General features: G+C 38.8%; 2 protein-coding genes and 2 long non-coding RNA genes across 8 annotated transcripts in view; 1 reads left to right on the top strand and 3 right to left on the bottom strand.

Annotated features, from left to right (window-relative positions):
• Positions 1-2,173: 2,173 nt before the first annotated feature.
• Positions 2,174-5,049, bottom strand: LOC111338503 (uncharacterized). Its single transcript, XM_088760652.1, has 2 exons — positions 3,520-5,049; positions 2,174-3,370 (listed from the first exon to the last, which is right to left on the bottom strand). Exons 1-2 carry the CDS (start codon positions 5,047-5,049, stop codon positions 2,174-2,176), a joined length of 2,727 nt encoding a protein of 908 aa, XP_088616778.1.
• A 650-nt stretch (positions 5,050-5,699) lies between these two features.
• LOC148740954 (uncharacterized) lies at positions 5,700-6,173 on the bottom strand. Its single transcript, XM_088754832.1, has one exon. The coding sequence runs from the start codon at positions 6,171-6,173 to the stop codon at positions 5,700-5,702; it is 474 nt and encodes a 157-aa protein (XP_088610958.1).
• Positions 6,174-12,994: 6,821 nt separating this feature from the next.
• Positions 12,995-17,034, bottom strand: LOC111345180 (uncharacterized). Of its 3 annotated transcripts, XR_015999238.1 has the most exons (4): positions 16,614-17,034; positions 15,317-15,999; positions 14,522-14,630; positions 12,995-13,972 (listed from the first exon to the last, which is right to left on the bottom strand). It is a non-coding gene; the product is annotated as an uncharacterized LOC111345180 (long non-coding RNA). The 3 variants fall into 3 exon arrangements; XR_015999240.1 differs by having other exon boundaries at positions 12,995-13,975; positions 15,317-16,699; XR_015999235.1 differs by having other exon boundaries at positions 15,317-16,699.
• A 55-nt stretch (positions 17,035-17,089) lies between these two features.
• Positions 17,090-17,796, top strand: part of LOC148740953 (uncharacterized) — a 4,735-nt gene continuing 4,028 nt past the window's right edge. For 2 of the 3 annotated variants that reach the window (XR_015999244.1, XR_015999242.1), the window contains exon 1: positions 17,092-17,243. This is a non-coding gene — a long non-coding RNA (uncharacterized LOC148740953). Of the gene's footprint in view, positions 17,244-17,796 lie in introns of all 3 variants that reach the window. The other variant, XR_015999245.1, reaches the window with a different exon arrangement.

Genomic DNA, 17,796 nt, shown 5'->3' with positions numbered 1-17,796 from the left:
GAAGTCTCCCAATATTCATAAGGGAGGGGTGTTCTGGAATAAATAGCATCCAATCATATTTCTTTGCTTGCATTAACGTAGGAAGTGTCACAAAGATTGATAAAGGTCGACATTATGACATAGGCATAGTTATGGGATTTTATCTCGAGGCCCGTCATAGTTAAGCATTTAGGTGTGCCTTTACATGGGGCCAGGGTCATTGTCAATCCCAGATCTTAAGCCAATCAAATGAAGTCAGATCAAATAGCATCAAGGTTGTAGGCAAGGTCAGTTTCTCTCCTGGTCCTTCTCGCCTTCATTCCCATCATGTTAACATCCGAACACGGATTTTCGGTACTGTAGAAGAATTTTTTCAGGCAAGTCTAAAATTCTTCTTTTCTTCGTAATTCTTTTCTACGTTCAGTTTTTTTTTGTTTTGTTTTGTTTTTTTTGTTTTTGTTTTTTTTTTTACCGTTTGACCTCAGCTGCGCAAGTTTTTCGGAAAACAGTTGGGGCATGTCTAACTCCACCCCACGTGTGTTGATTCTCGGGCATTCATTTATTGAGTGCTGAAAGCAGTTCATTACGAATCATTCCGACGATTTTTATTTTGACTTTCAAATCTCATCGCCTGCGCTAATGCGTTGGCGTGGCGTTGGGGGTAAAATAGTCGAAAATACGTTAAACTTCGACACACGTCTTCCATTCCTTTCTCTCTGATATCTTCATTCTCCAACTAGACAGTATTGACCGCGTTACTCTTTCGCCAATGCATGTTGGTTCAGCCCTCGATGAATTTGTCCATTTCTTACACGATTCATGCGGGGTGAAGTTGGTGTGCGTGGGCTAGACTATTCGCCGAGACTCAGCTGAGGCTTTTAACACAAAGGTCGGCGTGTTAACACGATAATTAAGGGTTGTTTTAGACCTTATACCAAATGCCATGTTCTGGGGCCATAGAGGGTTTTGGAAGGCGAAAGACAATTTTTATATACCCGATGGCGTTCATTTGAACAACCCCCCAAAAAATGGTCGAATATCGATGGCACAGACAAGAAAACTATAAAGAAATTTCAAAGAGAAGAACCACGTATACCTCCCCAGCGATAAAGGCACTGAGTTCTGCGTCGTAGAACAAGACACATACACCCAGGTCGCCCTTGATTACCTCAGTGATGCCAACACCTACCAAAAAGTGCTCCGCATGTCAGCCAAAACAGTCGAAAATAAAGTTAACACAGCCTGAAGGAATATCTGCCTACAAAATAAAATTCCTCCCTTTGTCCAAAAGAGCTTCCTTACGTCAAACACGGACCTGCCCAGATTCTGCCATCCTAGTCAAGACCCACAAAGCAGAACAAATCTGAAGATTGTTAAGCCTTGTGTTCAGTAGATTGTTTCCATATCTTAGATCACGCCTCTACGAGTTTCCAACTTAAGATAAAAGAAGCTATTCACATTCAAAGAGAACAACCTCCTTTGAATCAACAATTACATCATGTAAATCTAAAGCTATCCTTATAATTTTCACATTGTCACGTTTTCTGTTGTTACTAGCTTAATTAGCATGTACTTATAAATTCAACTTGTAACGCTTTGTTAATCAACTGAAGATGACAGAGGTTTCTGTCGAAACATGTCTTTTAAACTCAAAAGTTTTGTCGTTTTCTTGAAATTTCTGACTTGCCTGCTGACATCAAGATCGTTTGGATACATTTTGTTTCGGACGAAGAGGACATATTTGCTAAATAAAGGTGAAAAAACGCCATTTCGCAAAATACCTAAATTAAACGAGGCTTACCTGTAAGGTGAAGTTTGATTGGGATTCTGTGAGTCATTGGTCGGGAGCGAAGGAGTCATGTGAGAAGGCGCACGAGCCTGGGAAGATCAGTCTTTAACAGATGTGAGCACTTACACCCAGTCATGGGCGGGTTAATAACACATGGGTGGGCACATGACTCCTTCGCTCCCGACCAATGACTCACAGAATCCCAATCAAACTTCACCTTACAGGTAAGCCTCGTTTAATTTAGGTATTCTGTTTCGTCATTGGTCATTGGTCGCTACGGAGTCACGTGAGATTTTAAAGCAGTGTGAGTGCGAACTCAAACATAACAATGACTTATATCAATATGAACCTGCTTTAATAACATTCTCTCTTAGCCATCAAAACATACAAATATAGGACACAATCTTAGGTGTCCCTACATACAGCTTTAAGGAGCTCAGTTCCGAAACTCTCTTGAGGTTCCACTGGTTTGTTGTAAAACTTAGTAAATGTGGACTCCTGGGACCACCCCGCACTTTTCATAATTGTGGCGATAGATATGCTGTTTGCTTTTGCTGCAGATGTAGATGCTAATCGAGTGCTGTGTGCACTGTACTTCGAAGTGTCAATTCCAGCATCAACCAGTGTAGCCTTAATCCATCTGCTTATTGTATCAGGGGAAACAGCTTTATGAGGCTTAGAGTAACTAATAAGAAGCTGCTTTACATTACCTCGAAGAGTATCTGTGTGCTTCAGATATTGCTGAAGATGCTTTACAATACAAAGACTTACATCTGGTACATAGGCCTGAAACTCAATACAAGCTAGATGTTTACCTGGTCTGGAAGTTTTTAACAATGAGTTAATGGAAAACACAGCCTTTTCAGAACTTATTTGCATATAATCAATTGATAATGTGTGCAGAGTCTGGCGACGCTGTTCCGAAAGCAACGCCATCAACATAACCACTTTCAAAGTCAAGTTCTTAAAACTAAGTTTCACAGGTGGCCCAAGTTTAGCTAGATAGTCTAATACCACCGTGACACCCCAAGTTTCTTGGTACCTTGGGAGAGAGGGTCTGCACTCAAAAATTCCTTTGAGGAAACGACAGACTAGGGGATGCTGTCCAAAAGTGTAATGCTCTGATGTAAAACAAACAGTAGACAAAGCACACCGTGCAGTGTTGAGGGCACTGTATCCAATCCCTGTGTGGTAAAGTTCTGCTAAGATATTAATCCCATGTTCTATAGTTGCTGAAAAGGGATTAATCTTCCTTTGACAACAGTATTGTTCCCATTTAGTGATGAATGGTTTATATTGTTGTTTGGTGCCCTTTCTCCAAGACTGTAGGATGAGTGAGGTAGCTGATTCCGAAAGCCCTCTGCCTTCAAGTGATTTCCTGACAAGTGGCATATCAGAAGTGTGAGCTTCTGATATAGTGGATGCACCAAGTCTGGCTGTTGAGGTAGAAATAAGGTGTGTTTCTTCTTGGGAAGCACAAGGGGTTCCTGAACCAACAGTCTCATAACCAATGGCCACCATGGCTGAGTTGGCCAGCATGGCACAACTAACAGTCCTGTGGTCTCCTCTGCTTGAATTTTCTGTAACACTTTTGGGATGATACTAAAAGGAGGAAAGGCATAAAAAACATAAGGTTTCCAAGAAATTGAAAAGGCATTAATAGCCATTGCTTCAGGGTCTGGTTGGTAGGCAACAAATGGTCTTAGCTGGTAATTAAGCCTAGATGCAAATAGGTCAATCTGAGGCTCAACATGAAGTTTCTTAATGGCTGCGTGAAAAATTTTTCTGTCTAGAGTCCATTCAGTTTCTTTCCTAGATTTCCTGGACTCTGCATCAGCTAGTGTATTCTCTTTCCCTGGGATATGACTTGTGGTTAACCACATGTTATTGTCAAGGCACCACTCCCAGAGCGTACGGGTTAGATCATTTCGCTTTCTGGAATGGCTTGTGCCCATTTTACCTAAATCTGACACAGCAGTCATATTATCAATTCGCACAAGTACATGCTTTCCTGATAACTCTTTATGAAATGCCTTTAGAGAAAATAGCACTGCAAGCATTTCAAGATAATCTATGTGATTAGAAGCCTCTTCTGGAGTCCAAGGTCCCCCAATCTTTGCATTATTGAGTACTCCTCCCCAGCCCTCTTTACTTGCATCTGTGTATAAAGTGGCCTCTGGCTGAGGAGGGCTTATAGGGTTGTATAATGACCTTGCTGAGTTTATCCACCACTGCAAATCACTGCGAGACAACTCAGACAGTTGCATAAATGCATCAAAGTTGCCCTTGTTTAGGCCCAAGGCCTCAGTTTTGTCCATGTCCAGTGACCTAAAATGTAAAGGCCCTAGCCTTGCTGCTGGAAAATTTGATATGAGGAACCCAAGGGTTGATGCCACCTCTCTTACTGTAGGGTGCAGACACTTTAACAGCCCTTGACAGGTATGAATTATCTTTTCGGTCTTCTCAGAGGTTGGATAAACTTTCATTGTGATTGAGTCAATGATAAACCCCATGAAGGTGATTCGATGTTGTGGAACAAAGGACGATTTTTCAGGGTGTACAGTAAACCCAAGAGAATCAAATAATCTGACAGTATCCCAAACATTTCTTTCACAGTCATCATAGTCATCACCCTGGAGATACGAGTCATCGATATAACTTGCTGAAAGGTGTCCCAGCTGTCTCAAATGTGAATATACTGGTTTTAATAATTTAGTAAACTTCCTGGGGCAAAATGCCAATCCATTTGGAAAGCAAACATATTTGTACAGTTTTCCACGCCACTGAAACTTCAGGTATTTTTGGTCTGCAGTGGCAATAGGCACAGAATAATATGCATCCTTTAAATCTATGGATGCCATAAAGCACCCAGGTTTTACCATTTGTAAAACAGTATTAAGTGAGTCCATTTTAAAATGGTGGTATTGTACATGAATGTTTAAACGCTTGAGATTTAAAATTACTCTGAAAGAACCATCCTTTTTGGCCCTAGTGAAAATAGGAGAGATATATTCCCCTTTTTCATGGCTACTTGGGGTAATAACACCCTTAGCAAGGAGTTCAGCTATTTCAGTATCAATGACATGTTGTTTGTCTAAATCAAGGATTTTCTTCTCTTTGGGGACTACTCTTTGATATGGAGTTCTGGTAAACTCGATTGGCTGGCCTAGTATCATTTGCAATATCTCAGGGTCTGAGGTTAAGGCCTGCCACTGATAAAAATATTCTCCCAGCCCCCCTGCTTTAAAGCAGTGCGCCTTGTGCTCAAGGAACTGTAACATATTTACCTTGTTTGTTGGGATATCAGAGCATTTCACTGGCTGGATTTCTTCTCGGTTGCCTGTGGTTTGTAGGAATTGTGGTTGTGTGGCCGGTAAGGCCGGCCCCTCTTCCCTAAAAAAGGCTTTCCATTTGAGTGAGAAGATTTGCCCTTCCAGCCATCGCTATGGTTGCGATAATATGGCTTTGCAGTAGTCGCATGACCAATTTTGTTAGTTGCTTTGATATTGTTGAGCTGAGATTGCAGCTCATCTCCAAACAATAAACTCGTGATGGGTACTTGAGAGCCACACAACGAGGAATATTCGTTATTTAAGTTTGGTTTGATGGCGTCGCGTCGACGGTATGATAGGTCAATGTTTACATGGCCTAACAATGCCAGAGCGTCAGCATTATGCGTGATTAATTTCCCCAATTTCTCAGTGAGAGCCGACGCTGAAGTCTTCTCAGGATCTGCACGGATCGCCAACAGTGTGTCAGTTGATTTAGCGATTGCACTACCGACTTTGACAAGTACTTTCTGCATGTTGGCAAGGCGTAAATCTGCGCTCCTGGTCACGTGCTTCAGCTTATTCCAGATCTCGGGGTTGACCTTTGGCACAGTTAATTTCTCGCAATTATCGGGTCGATTGTATTTCGCCAATTTTTCTTTCTATTTGGCTTCCTCTAACTTAGAACCCCATCGCTTATTGACAATATCCGCCAATTTCTGAGCGACTTTTGGGTCAGTTTGCTCATCCGACTCAAAGTCTTGAGCAATTTCATTGAGCAATGCGTCAGAGCTGCCCAGTTTTGGCGGGTCGCCATTGGGCGGGAAATTAAGTTCCTCAGAATCTGACTTCTCAGGGTCTGAATCTCCACTATCACTCATGGTATTAGTTGTAGGAGATGTTCTCCTCTTTTTTGATGGTGTAGCATGGTCTTCTGGTGCGCCAGCTAACCGTTTCATTCTGTTTTCCATGGACGACATGGTAGAACTCATTTGGGTCATGGCCGACAATACATCAGCAAGCACTTTGTCTGTACCCCGATGCGAAGAATTCGCTGTCTCGTTTTCTTCAGAAAGTAAATTTTCTTCTTCTACCGGTGAAAGGGGGTCCCTTCCACTCATATTTTCGGCAGTCATCTAGTTTTCTCAGTGTCGTGCAAACACCGTCCGACCTTCCCAAAAGGATCGTACACAACTGATCTTCCCAGGCTCGTGCGCCTTCTCACGTGACTCCGTAGCGACCAATGACCAATGACGAAACAGAATAGTAATTATGTCAAAATTACTACTTTGCGAAACGAATACTATTATGGATAATAAAAGAGAGGTGACCAGACTCTCAGAAATATTGATCATTTTATTAGTGGACACATTTTGTTTCAGAAGAACAGGACATATTTGCTAAATAAAGGTGAAAAAAACGCCATTCCGCAAAATAGTAATTCTGACAAAATTACTACTTTTGCAAACGAGTACTATTATGGTTAATAAAAGAGAGGTGACTAGACTCTTAGAAATATTGATCATTTTATTAGTGGATACATTTTGTTTCGGACGAAGAGGACATATTTGCTAAATAAAGGTGACAAAACGCCATTTCGCAAAATTTCGTTTCGTTTCGTTTCGTTTCGCAAAATAGTATAAGCCTTCTGTACGCTGCTTTTATGCTGTTCGATCGCGGGAAAATCAACGTTATCACATCGATCGCGTTCGAGGCAACCACTCCGTAAACTTATTGGCGGTTTCCCTTCAGTCTTCATATCTGTCGAAAGTTGCTAAGAACACAATGGGCAAACTTGAAACGAACGCTATCGCGATTGTATTTCTTCAGCGTGAATTGGGAATTTTTCATCTATGTTTTACTTGCAAATGGACACGATTTACACTACATTTGTTTATTTCTTTTATAGAGATGATAATGCAGTATTGTGAGAATCCATTTTTCCATGGTTTTATCGCAGATTTCCAAACAGAGGTTTTGTAAATCTTAATTGTTATTTCAATCCCTAGCTATCCCAGTTAGCTTTTGTTTGGTTTCGCTCATGTCGCGTTGTTTACATATGCCTTGCGTTCGGTTTTGCGTCCGCGGTGCAATATGTGCTTTGTCAAAATAGAATATGTGAAACTTCATGCATGATATAATTTACAACTCTTTTAGACTAGCATAATAAAAGTCTGACATGTTATTGATCAAAATAAGAACAGTGACCTTTCCAAGTTTGTGGATCAACGTAAGCCCAGCGTGTAAAAAATATTCCAACAGCGTTCAAGACGAGAGCAGAAACAAGATTTAATAAATTCGGCATTCCTAACTAATGGATGTGTACACAGTTTGTACTGAACTAGAAATTATTAATTTGCAAGCCCTTTAATATAGTGGATACCGCATAATAAAAGTTGTGTTTTGGATATAAACATACAGAGCAGTCATGGCAGTTTCGATTAGAACACCCAGTTAAACTTGAATTCAGTTTAACAGCGAAGAAGGCAGGAGACAAATGTATCTTTTCCTGTGCAAACCGAACATAAACGCTATTTAAGTTTCACAATACTAAGAACACAAACCGCGAACTTTATTTGCTTATTTCATATCTTTAAATCAATTTTACTCTAGCCGCTTGACACAAATTTCTCCGATTGGCGTTGGCTGTGTGATTTCAAACAAAGGCGGATGACCTATTTAATTGTACGGGATGACCCAGTGTAAATTAAGTTTTTTGAAAATGCGGTACCCCGTAACAGAAGAAGACATGGCGGTTTAGTTTGGCCAACGGTGCGCTCAATATTAGGGGCTGACCATTTAACTTTTGAGGGGGGAGGGTGGGTGATTTAAAAAAAAAATTTCCTGCAAGCGCTTGTTGGAAGAAAAAAATTGCATGCAGCCCAAATGTAACAGAAAAAATGTACCAAAAAACCAGAAAAATATCCTTCACAGCAGATTGCTAAAAAAAAATTATCTTGATGACCAGAAATCACCCACTCCCCCCCCCCTCTCAAAAGTTAAATGGTCGGCCCCTTACGACGGATGATTAACTCAGCAGATGCGATACAAAGGCGAAACAATTTTCACGTTGGACCTTAGGGATTTGTTCTGGTGGTAATCTTGTTTGCGGAAAAACTCTTAGTCTGCAAACTCTAGCAATTTGAAATCCCCACACGTTTTTTTTTGTTTATTCCGTTGTTTCAAATGATAACAACGTTGACTTCTCGACATAGTTCGATTATTACAGGAAGAGGATCAGATTCTACAGCCAAAACTCACATGATAAAACTGCAAACTTGTGCTCAACATTGGAGGATAGATGGCAAGAGTTGAATTGACTTTTATTGTAAGCAAATCACCAAGAGTGAATGAATCGCTATGTTGATAGAAGCTCTTAATATACTAATGATAATGTAATATGTACAACTTACATACACTTCTCCCGAAAAAAGGGCCATTTGATAGGTATCAAAATTTCTAAAAATAATCTGGCATAAAATTAGAAAGTGGTGAAATGATACATGTTGATGTTAATAACTTAATATTGTTTGTTGTTCTCTCCAAACCAGTCAACATTTGTAAAAATACGCCCGGAGATAAACGCTCGTCTCCTTTTTCTAAGTTCACTATACTCAGACTTTTGAGATAAACATCCTTGAAATATGGTGTCATTTGAGAGATTTAGGAATTTTGAATGGTTTCTTAAATTTGACACGAGCGAGTACGAGTTAAAATGCGAATACGAGCACCTTATTGGGGTAATCGATCTAAGTTCTCTTTTTCTCGTCCCTCAACGAGATCGAAACATTTAGCAACCAGCTGACAAGACGTATTTCTTACAATTTTTATACCAAAATTTTTACCTCATTCTGAAGGAGACTGAACAATTCCAATATACGCCCTTTTTTAGCGCGTCCAAATCACAACTCAAAATGAATGTCGAATTGTTGTGTCGAACTAATGTTGTCTGATCTCACGTCTCGGCCGGAGTTCTGGCAGTCTAAATGTTTCGAAGTGAATGAACATTTATCGTAGGTGAGGCCATGAGCAAGGTGTTGCAGAGGTTAAATTGCAGAAATATCTTCACGAACGAGAAGGTAGATTCGCCGCGTTCTTTGCTTTATTGAAACGAGACTCCTTTAAGATCCTCTTAACGAAGACCTTCTTGAACTTAGCGCGCAATCTTTTTAATCTCGCGTGTACTTTGCGTATCCCTGTAAAGGGATTATAAGTTAAGGTTCTTTGTAAGGGATAGTATAGGTCATGTATTCGTTATAATTAGATAAGTATGAAGTACACATGCATTTTGACTGGTCCCTACTTATGATCTGATGGAGGACAGATGCGTAGATGACGTCACAATGACCAGATTTTGCTTCTTTATTATATAAAACAAATAGATTCACGTAATGTTTCCATGGGTCTGTACAGTAATAGTTACAGAGGACGTCGTGATCAGTGACACGTCCGGCTGCGCCTCGCTTGTCACTTTTTTATCATTACCTTATTTTGATGTCATCTGTGATCTATTTCTGAGCAGACTCACGACAAAATGGAAACTATTTATTAAACTAGCAATGGCTGGCTTGAACCCGGAAGTTAGAGATATAGCGAAAGTCAATGTTATCAGAGTTGTGTTAAGGCGGGTCAAATCATGGTGACTTCAGTCTGCTTAGAGTGTAAAATGTCAAACACTGACACCATCAACAGTCGTTTCCAGGACCACGCTGACGTGGATGATCACACACGCATACGTACACCCATCTTTCTTCCTCCCCACCTCGAACTATTACGTACACAGTTAGGACAAAGAATAAAAAAGGAAAACAAAACCAAAAGTATCATTAACACTCTCTTTTCCCTTTACACTATCCAGAAGTTCTTCGCGCCCTCTGAGCCAAGTTGGTGTTAACAAGCGTTTTTTAATAGTTTCTCAATAAGTTTCTCCATGAGAATTGAATTCTTTTTGTGATATATAATTCTTCAAAGTTGCAATCTCCTGCTTCGTGCACAGTAATGCAGATACCATAACTGATACGTTTATTAGTGAAAAAATAAATTTAAGAAAAACATTTTTTCTTTGTTCAAGAGCAATTACTTTAAGCAGGAAGGTTTAGGTTACCAATTAAGACGTATTAAATGCCTTGAACAATTTTTAACAGTTTTAAGTTTTTCTATCGACTAGCAACTTCAGATGGAAGAAAAACGTCTATTAACAGTACGTCTGGAGGAAACTGTAGAACAAACAACATGAAACTGAAATTCCTTGTTTGTACAAGTAGTACTGGTAGGTCGCTGTGAAAAAACTTTCGAGAGGAGTCTTTTATTTTGGAAGATAGAAAAAAGAGGGCAGATTTACATTGCTATTGCTGCTACCAGGGTAAAAAAATCAACTGATCATACTTTAGCCAAGAAACGATAATTGCAGCTAAAGTGAACTTTACCAATCACTGTACTTTGTCTAGAACCAATTCAAGTTAAGATGACAATTGAATCATTTAGATATAATTCATTGCACGTTTCCAGTGGTATATTCATTGATGTGACCAACTCATTAACCATTTTCGCAGACTGACACCTGGAAAGGTAGATAAGTCTGTCGGATGCATCGTGCGACCATTTTTATTAACTGTTTTCGCTTTTCGATCTTTCTATCTTAATAGATCCACGATGCAAAAGTGAAGAGATGTGTAACGGTGTCTCCCCAACACAATCGCAAACTTCATCCAGGCCTACCTACCCACCAACAACTGTTGAATCTCATTCAACTATCAAAAACAGTTCATGTGCAAACAAAACATAGCTGCCTACGACAAGAATCAGTAATCCAGGTAAGCGGAAGGACTGACTCGGTCATAATCAGTGTTCCGGGCATTCGAGAATATCACTATAAACTGTCAACTGCAAAGCTTAACTCAAGCAATTGAACGAGCAGTTCTTTAAAAATGCAAAAATATGGTGCAACTTAGAAGACGATTTATGAGCACCCTCCCTCAGGAATACTGTCACTCAGTTATGCCACTGTGCTCCTGGAATGTCTCGATAGAGATTGTACTCCTGTTTTTCCAAGGGTCCAACACCTAGCCCCTTTTGGAGTAACGTAAAGACGATTTGGTTGATTAATAGCCCTTTAAACGAAGGTGAAGTTATGACGTGATATCCTATATTTGAACTTCGAATTCATTCATCACTCACGGGTTTACGAAGAACCAACAGAATGACCAGCTGCCGGTTGGCTTGTCAGCTCAGTTGGCGGGGCATCTGTATCACAGAGGTCATGGTTTCAACTGTCGTACGAGCCTGAACTTTTTTCAGGCTTTACTTTCACTACTGCTCAGGTAGTGTTCATAACTGCAATGATCACTCTCTTATTCGTTTACTAACCCTTTGCTATGCCCCAGGAACCTCTCTGTCTTTCCGCTCGATGAAATTGGAATTTTGGAGTTCCCTTCATTTCATCACCTATCATCACCCATCCCACCTCTCCGATCAGTTGACAGATCTAGCCTGAGATTTTTAAAGGTGAGAGGGGCAGCCAAAGTTACAAATTAGTGCGCACTTCTTTATTATGTGTTAGCTACAGCAGATATTCCAGGACCCCCTCCCCCGACCCCCTCCCCCGACCCCCGACCCCGCCATAGGTACGTCTCTGTTTAATAAACAGTCGACGAGTACTTCAGAAATAGTGCTTAAATGGGCGATTGAGCCTCCCAGAGGGTTTCTCTTTTGCCAGTGTGGTTCCTATGTTTCTTTTAAATCACTTTTATTCCAACTTTAAGCCAAACTTGTTTCCAAGTAGATGTGATGGTTCGAAAACGCCTTGGCGACCAGGTTCCCATTTTCTTTTAAACGCATAAAGAATAAAACTCAACAAGGCTTTTTAACTAATGACAATTTATAGAAAATCTGTTCAGGAGGAAATAGAGAGATCACAAATTTAGTGTCTTCCTCTTTCAGATGATCCTGAAAAAGTAGATCGTGAAAAAGAAAATGATGTGTTATTAAGGGAATCGAGGTATAAGATTTTGATCGGTTTTCTGGCGGATTTGTGCACCCTTCTGCCCGTCCTTTGCATTATCCTGATGTACAAGCTTCACCGGAAAAGAAGAAATAGGTCCTCGTGGTCAAGTGACAGTGTGTCATTGGTGTACAAAATCAGTAATGACAGCGCAGATGGAGACGTCTGAGAGTACATAGCTCTGAATGAAACAGCGCCAGACTTGTGAGAATAACCAAAACTGACATAGGATGAAATGACTAAATTAAGTTTCCTAAAGGTAACATAAAGGTTAACATTAGAAGTATTTAAGTCATCTTTAGGTGACATACGAAAGTTCTGAAATGTATCTTTAATTGAACTTTCCGAAGTCAATTAAAGTGTCCTTATGAACCATTTAGTTAACACTTTAAGGTCACATGAAAGCAAACCTAAATAACCATTTCATGAACACTTTAAGATCACATGAAAGCAAACCTAAATAACCATTTAATTGATTTTAGGAATCCTATTAATTCTTGTAAACTCAACTTTAGTCACCCAAAACTTCTACTTGTAAATGCATCTTAAAGGTTTCTTCAATCTTTTGTTTCTCTTTAAGTACTGCTTAAAGTTACAGGTTTTGTTGTAATTCATCTTTAGTTGTACTTTCAGATTCTCTTAAATTTCAAGTTTTGTTAACATTCATCGTTAAGTGACCTTTAAGTGCCTCTGAAAGCTGCAGGTTTCACTTTCAACTGACTTTTTATTTGCTTAATCACACCCACATTTATATCCCAATAACTTATGATATTTTGGGCAACCTTGCAATTAATAGAAAAAGAAGCATCACACATTCAAGTAACAAAGCGTTTGAAATTGCAGTGATGAAATAGTTTTGTTAAAAACTCACTTGTTCCCCTGAGATAACATAAACCTACAATGAAGCTGATGATATCCCAGTTGAGCCTCATAAATAATTAAAACAAGAGATGTCAAAATGTTTGAATTACTGATTGACATACTTTATTAAAATTGTTTCACTTCCGTCAATGTATAATATAATCTCAGTCGTGCAGGTAATGGCATATTTACCACTATAAAAGTATGACAAATACACAAATTATATAACTAGCTGTAGTAACACACTACACAAAAAGCTATTGATTCACAAACTGTACTCTCAAATCCAGCTACTAAGAAATGTTATTTGAAATGATACTTGTCTAACAATAAAAAATATAAGTTCAACCTATCAGTCTAAAATTCAGAAAAAGTTTCTTAATTGACTTAAATTTGCAATAACTCTCACTTATTTGCTACATTACAACTGTAATACTTACTAAATATGATCATATACCTTAATTTCTTTTAGTAAACAAGTGATAGAAAACAGTTCTCTTACTCTAAAATGCAGCTGAAACTTTGATATACAAAAATGATGTGTACATCTATATAGAAAAAAGTATCTCATGTGGAGGAAATTTATTAACAATGAAGAATTCATGATCACTTACTTTAGATGAGACCATAATTATTCAATGAAAAAGAAGCCTCATGAAGGCATGTAAAATAACCTCATTCTAGACTTGGCTTGATATTTTGTACATTTTCGATTTCATTGATTAGTAAAACAATTTTCTCACTGTATTATTGCCCACTCTGGAAAATTTTCAGTAGGTGGGCATCTCAGAAAAGGTTGCCCATAAACCCTGGGCAGATTCCCTCTTTAGCTCTTGAAGTGAGCTTTTTCTTATAAGCCTTGTCAAGTTTCTTTTCAATTTTTTTCATTCTCCTACTTTCCCACTGAAGGTAATGCACAGAGTATTTTGTTACTTTTGAGGTATTTCCATCATCATCCTCATAGCAGCTTTCTTCACTGCTCATTGCCTCCATGACAAGAACCTCTGCTGCTCTCCCCTTTTCATGCTGGTTGGCCCGGTTGACCAGCTCCAGGGCTGTAGTTTGTCTCATTAACTTCTAAAAAAATATAAAAAAATTAAACAGGCATGAGAAGGGTGTTATAAGACTTCAAATGAAAAATATGATCAAAATCACTAATTTCTCTTGATATATATATATATGTGTGTACCCATTGTAAGAATGGAATTCTTAAGCATGTTATAACATAGGGTCTCTTTGTCGGTTTTTTTTTTTTTTTTCATCAAATGGTGCATACAGACTATCATTTATCTCACATCACATTTTAATATTTTTCAAATCTATTTTATAAAGATTTTCTTGGAAGGCTCTAGATACAGACCAGAATACCTAACTTATTTAACAATTTCTCTAATAAGTACATAGTTACATAGTCCCTTAGATGTGTCTATATTCAAAGCCATCCAATTTTGAAGTGCCAAAAGAAAGACATTCAATGGGAAATAGCTTCCCTCCCATAGATCAAGTGTACTTGAGGGTGTACTCAGTCTGGTAACATTGAACATCTGTCGGACCCCATCATTTGTGAACACCAGGGTATATGAAAAGTAAAATGTTCAAAATAGTATCCCAGCCAATAAATACCTCTCTTTGGTGACCACTCTTCCAGGTTTTTTGTTTATGAGCCTCATAGTGGTTACCACTCTTCAGTTTCTGTGTTTTCACACATGTTTGAAATATCTTTGTAAAGCAGCTGTTTCAAGAAATGATTATGAAAATGCCATGAGAAGCTGATTGTAAAAAGATTCCCACATAAATTAATGACAATGTTCAAATTTATAATAATTTATGGCAGGCCACCTTGGAATATCTGCCAAGTTATATAAATTTGCAGTATGTCCTTGGTGATTCATTGCTAAGGTGTAAAGTATGCTTTTTTGAGGATCTACACTGAAGTGTCTCATATCTAGAGACAAGAAATAAACCCGAAAATTTCAGTGTGCAACATATTTAAATTTCTGTAACATTTGGGAAAGTTAATATGTAAGTTAGGAAAAACTATAAAATGCACCCCTCCTCTTGTCCTAAATTTGACCATGTAATGAAGGTGCTCATTAGAGGTTTCATGGTATCTAACTGTGTTACTGAATGCCAGTTTTATGATGACATTTTTGTTGAGGGGAAAGTGGTAAAAGACACGAATTGATGGTAGAAACTAAAAGCAGGGGCATCATTAAGGGCTGGGCAATAGACAAATTGACCAACTTTGAGCACAATTTTGCCTGGATGTTTTCAAGCCAAGGCCTTCAATAAAACTCAAGTTGTTATAAAGGAGATATGCATCAATATGCTTGAGTGCAAAATCCTTATGCTTACCCACAACATGTGATGACACCCCAGTAAAAGTGAAATGCATGTGCTATGATTATTGGTAGCTACCTTCTATGACTTCTTTTGTTCAAGTACACTTTTCAGGTCCTCCTTGTTGATGTATTGCCTGCTCTATTCTCCGCTCAAAAAGGATGTTGTTGCTGTCAGAATTTAATCTAAGACAAAAACAAATACAATTAAGCCTGGTATTCTGTAGTAACAACATTAACACTAAGACAAAAGTACAGTCAAACCTCGATTATCCGGACTTGTTGGGACGTAGGTAATCAGTCCGGATAATCGAAAATATGAATATTACTGAGACAATAATGTAAACAAAAGAAATAAAGATAAAAATCTGCTTCGATGACTCTCCGAGTGCTCGATCTTTTGAAAGCGGAGGAGGCAATGTTTTAAACGCCCTTTTCCTGAATTTAGACATAATCTCTGAATTTATTTACCTCATAAAGTTTGGAAGATCAAAGCTCATTAATAATCACGAAAAAAACGGGACCAGAGAAAAAGTCCGGATAATCGAAAAGTCCGGATAATCGAGGTTCGACTGTAACCACCATAAGGTGTTCACATAACATCTCAATATTTCAAGCAGCAGCTTAGACTCGGATTTCATCGCTCAATCAAGATAAGTAAAATATCTCTGAATCTAAAAACATATTACTCACTCTTCGTCAAGATAGAAACCACCAGTCATCTTTTTTCAAAAGGAGTTTGTACATTCTCCTCACGGTTCCCTAAAAGATTGAAAAAAATTCAACAATCAGTTCGTCACGTTTGTCCCATTTCTACTTTCACGCTTTTTAAAAACCCTGGTTGTTTGAAGGCTAGATGATGTAGAGCAAATCGACACAAGCACAATTAAAAATTAACCTTACCCATCTATGTGAATAAAAACCAGGCAAGGTCAAAAGGGTCCAAGAGAAAAAATGATAAAATGAATTTTCCTACTAGATAGCAACTTCAGAATACCCGTCCACATCATTTACATGTGTCGGGAGGCTTTGAAGAATGAGGCATAACACAATAAATGCTATTCTTATTCAATGACATGTAAATAAGTGGCCGGGTATTCTGAAGTTTAGCCGATAATTCTCGTTGAAACAAAAGGGAGGGAAAAAACTTTTCTGGTAGACCTGTTTATGGTAAAGGATTATCAAGCAAACGTAACCACATCTAATCATGTCAAATGATTACCGCCGAAATAATTAAGTTAATTATGCATATAATTCGCGCTAAACATGTACTCAACGTAAAAGAAAATCTTCCACGAAACAGATCGGGAACTGATTCAAGCAAGTTATGAACACATCACATTATTCATGCTTATCACTTATGTTTTTTTACTCACTCGACAAGCCGGTGGAACCACCACCGTCGTTCGCCTTTGTCTTCTGTTTTGGCGCCGACGGACGTTGGCTGCAGACGGCCCTCGATCCGCTGAAGCGCTTCAGAGTTTTCTTTGTTGCTGCGCTCTTGCTGCTGCCGAAGCTTTACATTTTCGCTCCCCAGAGCGTGATTGCTGCGGATCAACTCCTCCAGCAGCACAATGCAATCGTCGGACACTTTATTCCTTTTTTCGCCGCTGGAACCACATCATGGTTTTGATCGTGCAATCGTCTTTCTGCCATATTCTTTTCTTACTTGCTTTAACTACGAATTAACGGTAAAATAACCACACTAAAAGTACTTCTCTCGGATGCTTTGTGATGCTTTGTTGACAAAGTCGTCAAACGGAATATCGAAGTTCAAAAAAGCGCGTGAATTAATATTGCTAAAACCAAACGAAGACCTCATGTTGACTTATTGCCTCGTTGTCATGTGTACCGTACTGTGCCTAGCTAACGCTGGCCAGTACAAATGAAGACTCGAGTGTAATATTCGAAGCAAGGAAATAGAAAGGCGGGAAGACACGAACTAAACGTTCGAACTTTACTTGTTCAAGTAAACAGCTTCATACCGATACCAAAGTTTCAAAAAGGTTAGTTATAAATATATCTGAAAATCTAGCCGTGTGTAGGTTAAGGATATCTTGTAACAAAGGAAATTTATTTAAGCGTTAAGTCACGGCGTCGACGTTATCATTCGATGAGATTTCTTGTGCATGAAGGTGATTTCGTTAGTTGTGAATCGTTTTCTTTTAATTGGGATTAGAACAATTATGAAAGCAAGCTTGTGATAAAAAAGCTGGCATGGCATGCAAACAGAACTCAATCGAGAACAAAGAATTGGGGGGACGGTGTGGGAGGTAATTGACTGTTTTGGAATAAAGGTTTTCAACAGTAAATTTTTATTTGAACTAGGAAGGAAATTAATAACAAGATTATTTCACTTCAAAGACAGTCAAATAAATAACAATACAACCAATACTGTAGACTTTTTATTCAGTGGGAGGGGAGAGGAGTGGGCTTACTAGGGACTAGACATTTTAGTCAGGAAGCCTTGATAGAGATGGGGGTACCTAAAGAGCAAAGTTGTGGCATTGAGCTCGCATGAATGCTGGAGTGTAGCTATTAAAAACCTCATATCAGTGC

Source organism: Stylophora pistillata, chromosome 1 (genome assembly GCF_964205215.1).
Source record: "Stylophora pistillata chromosome 1, jaStyPist1.2, whole genome shotgun sequence".
Classification (NCBI taxonomy): Eukaryota; Metazoa; Cnidaria; class Anthozoa; order Scleractinia; family Pocilloporidae; genus Stylophora; species Stylophora pistillata.
Note: the sequence above shows the minus strand (reverse complement) of the source record. Positions and strands in the feature narration are given on the sequence as shown.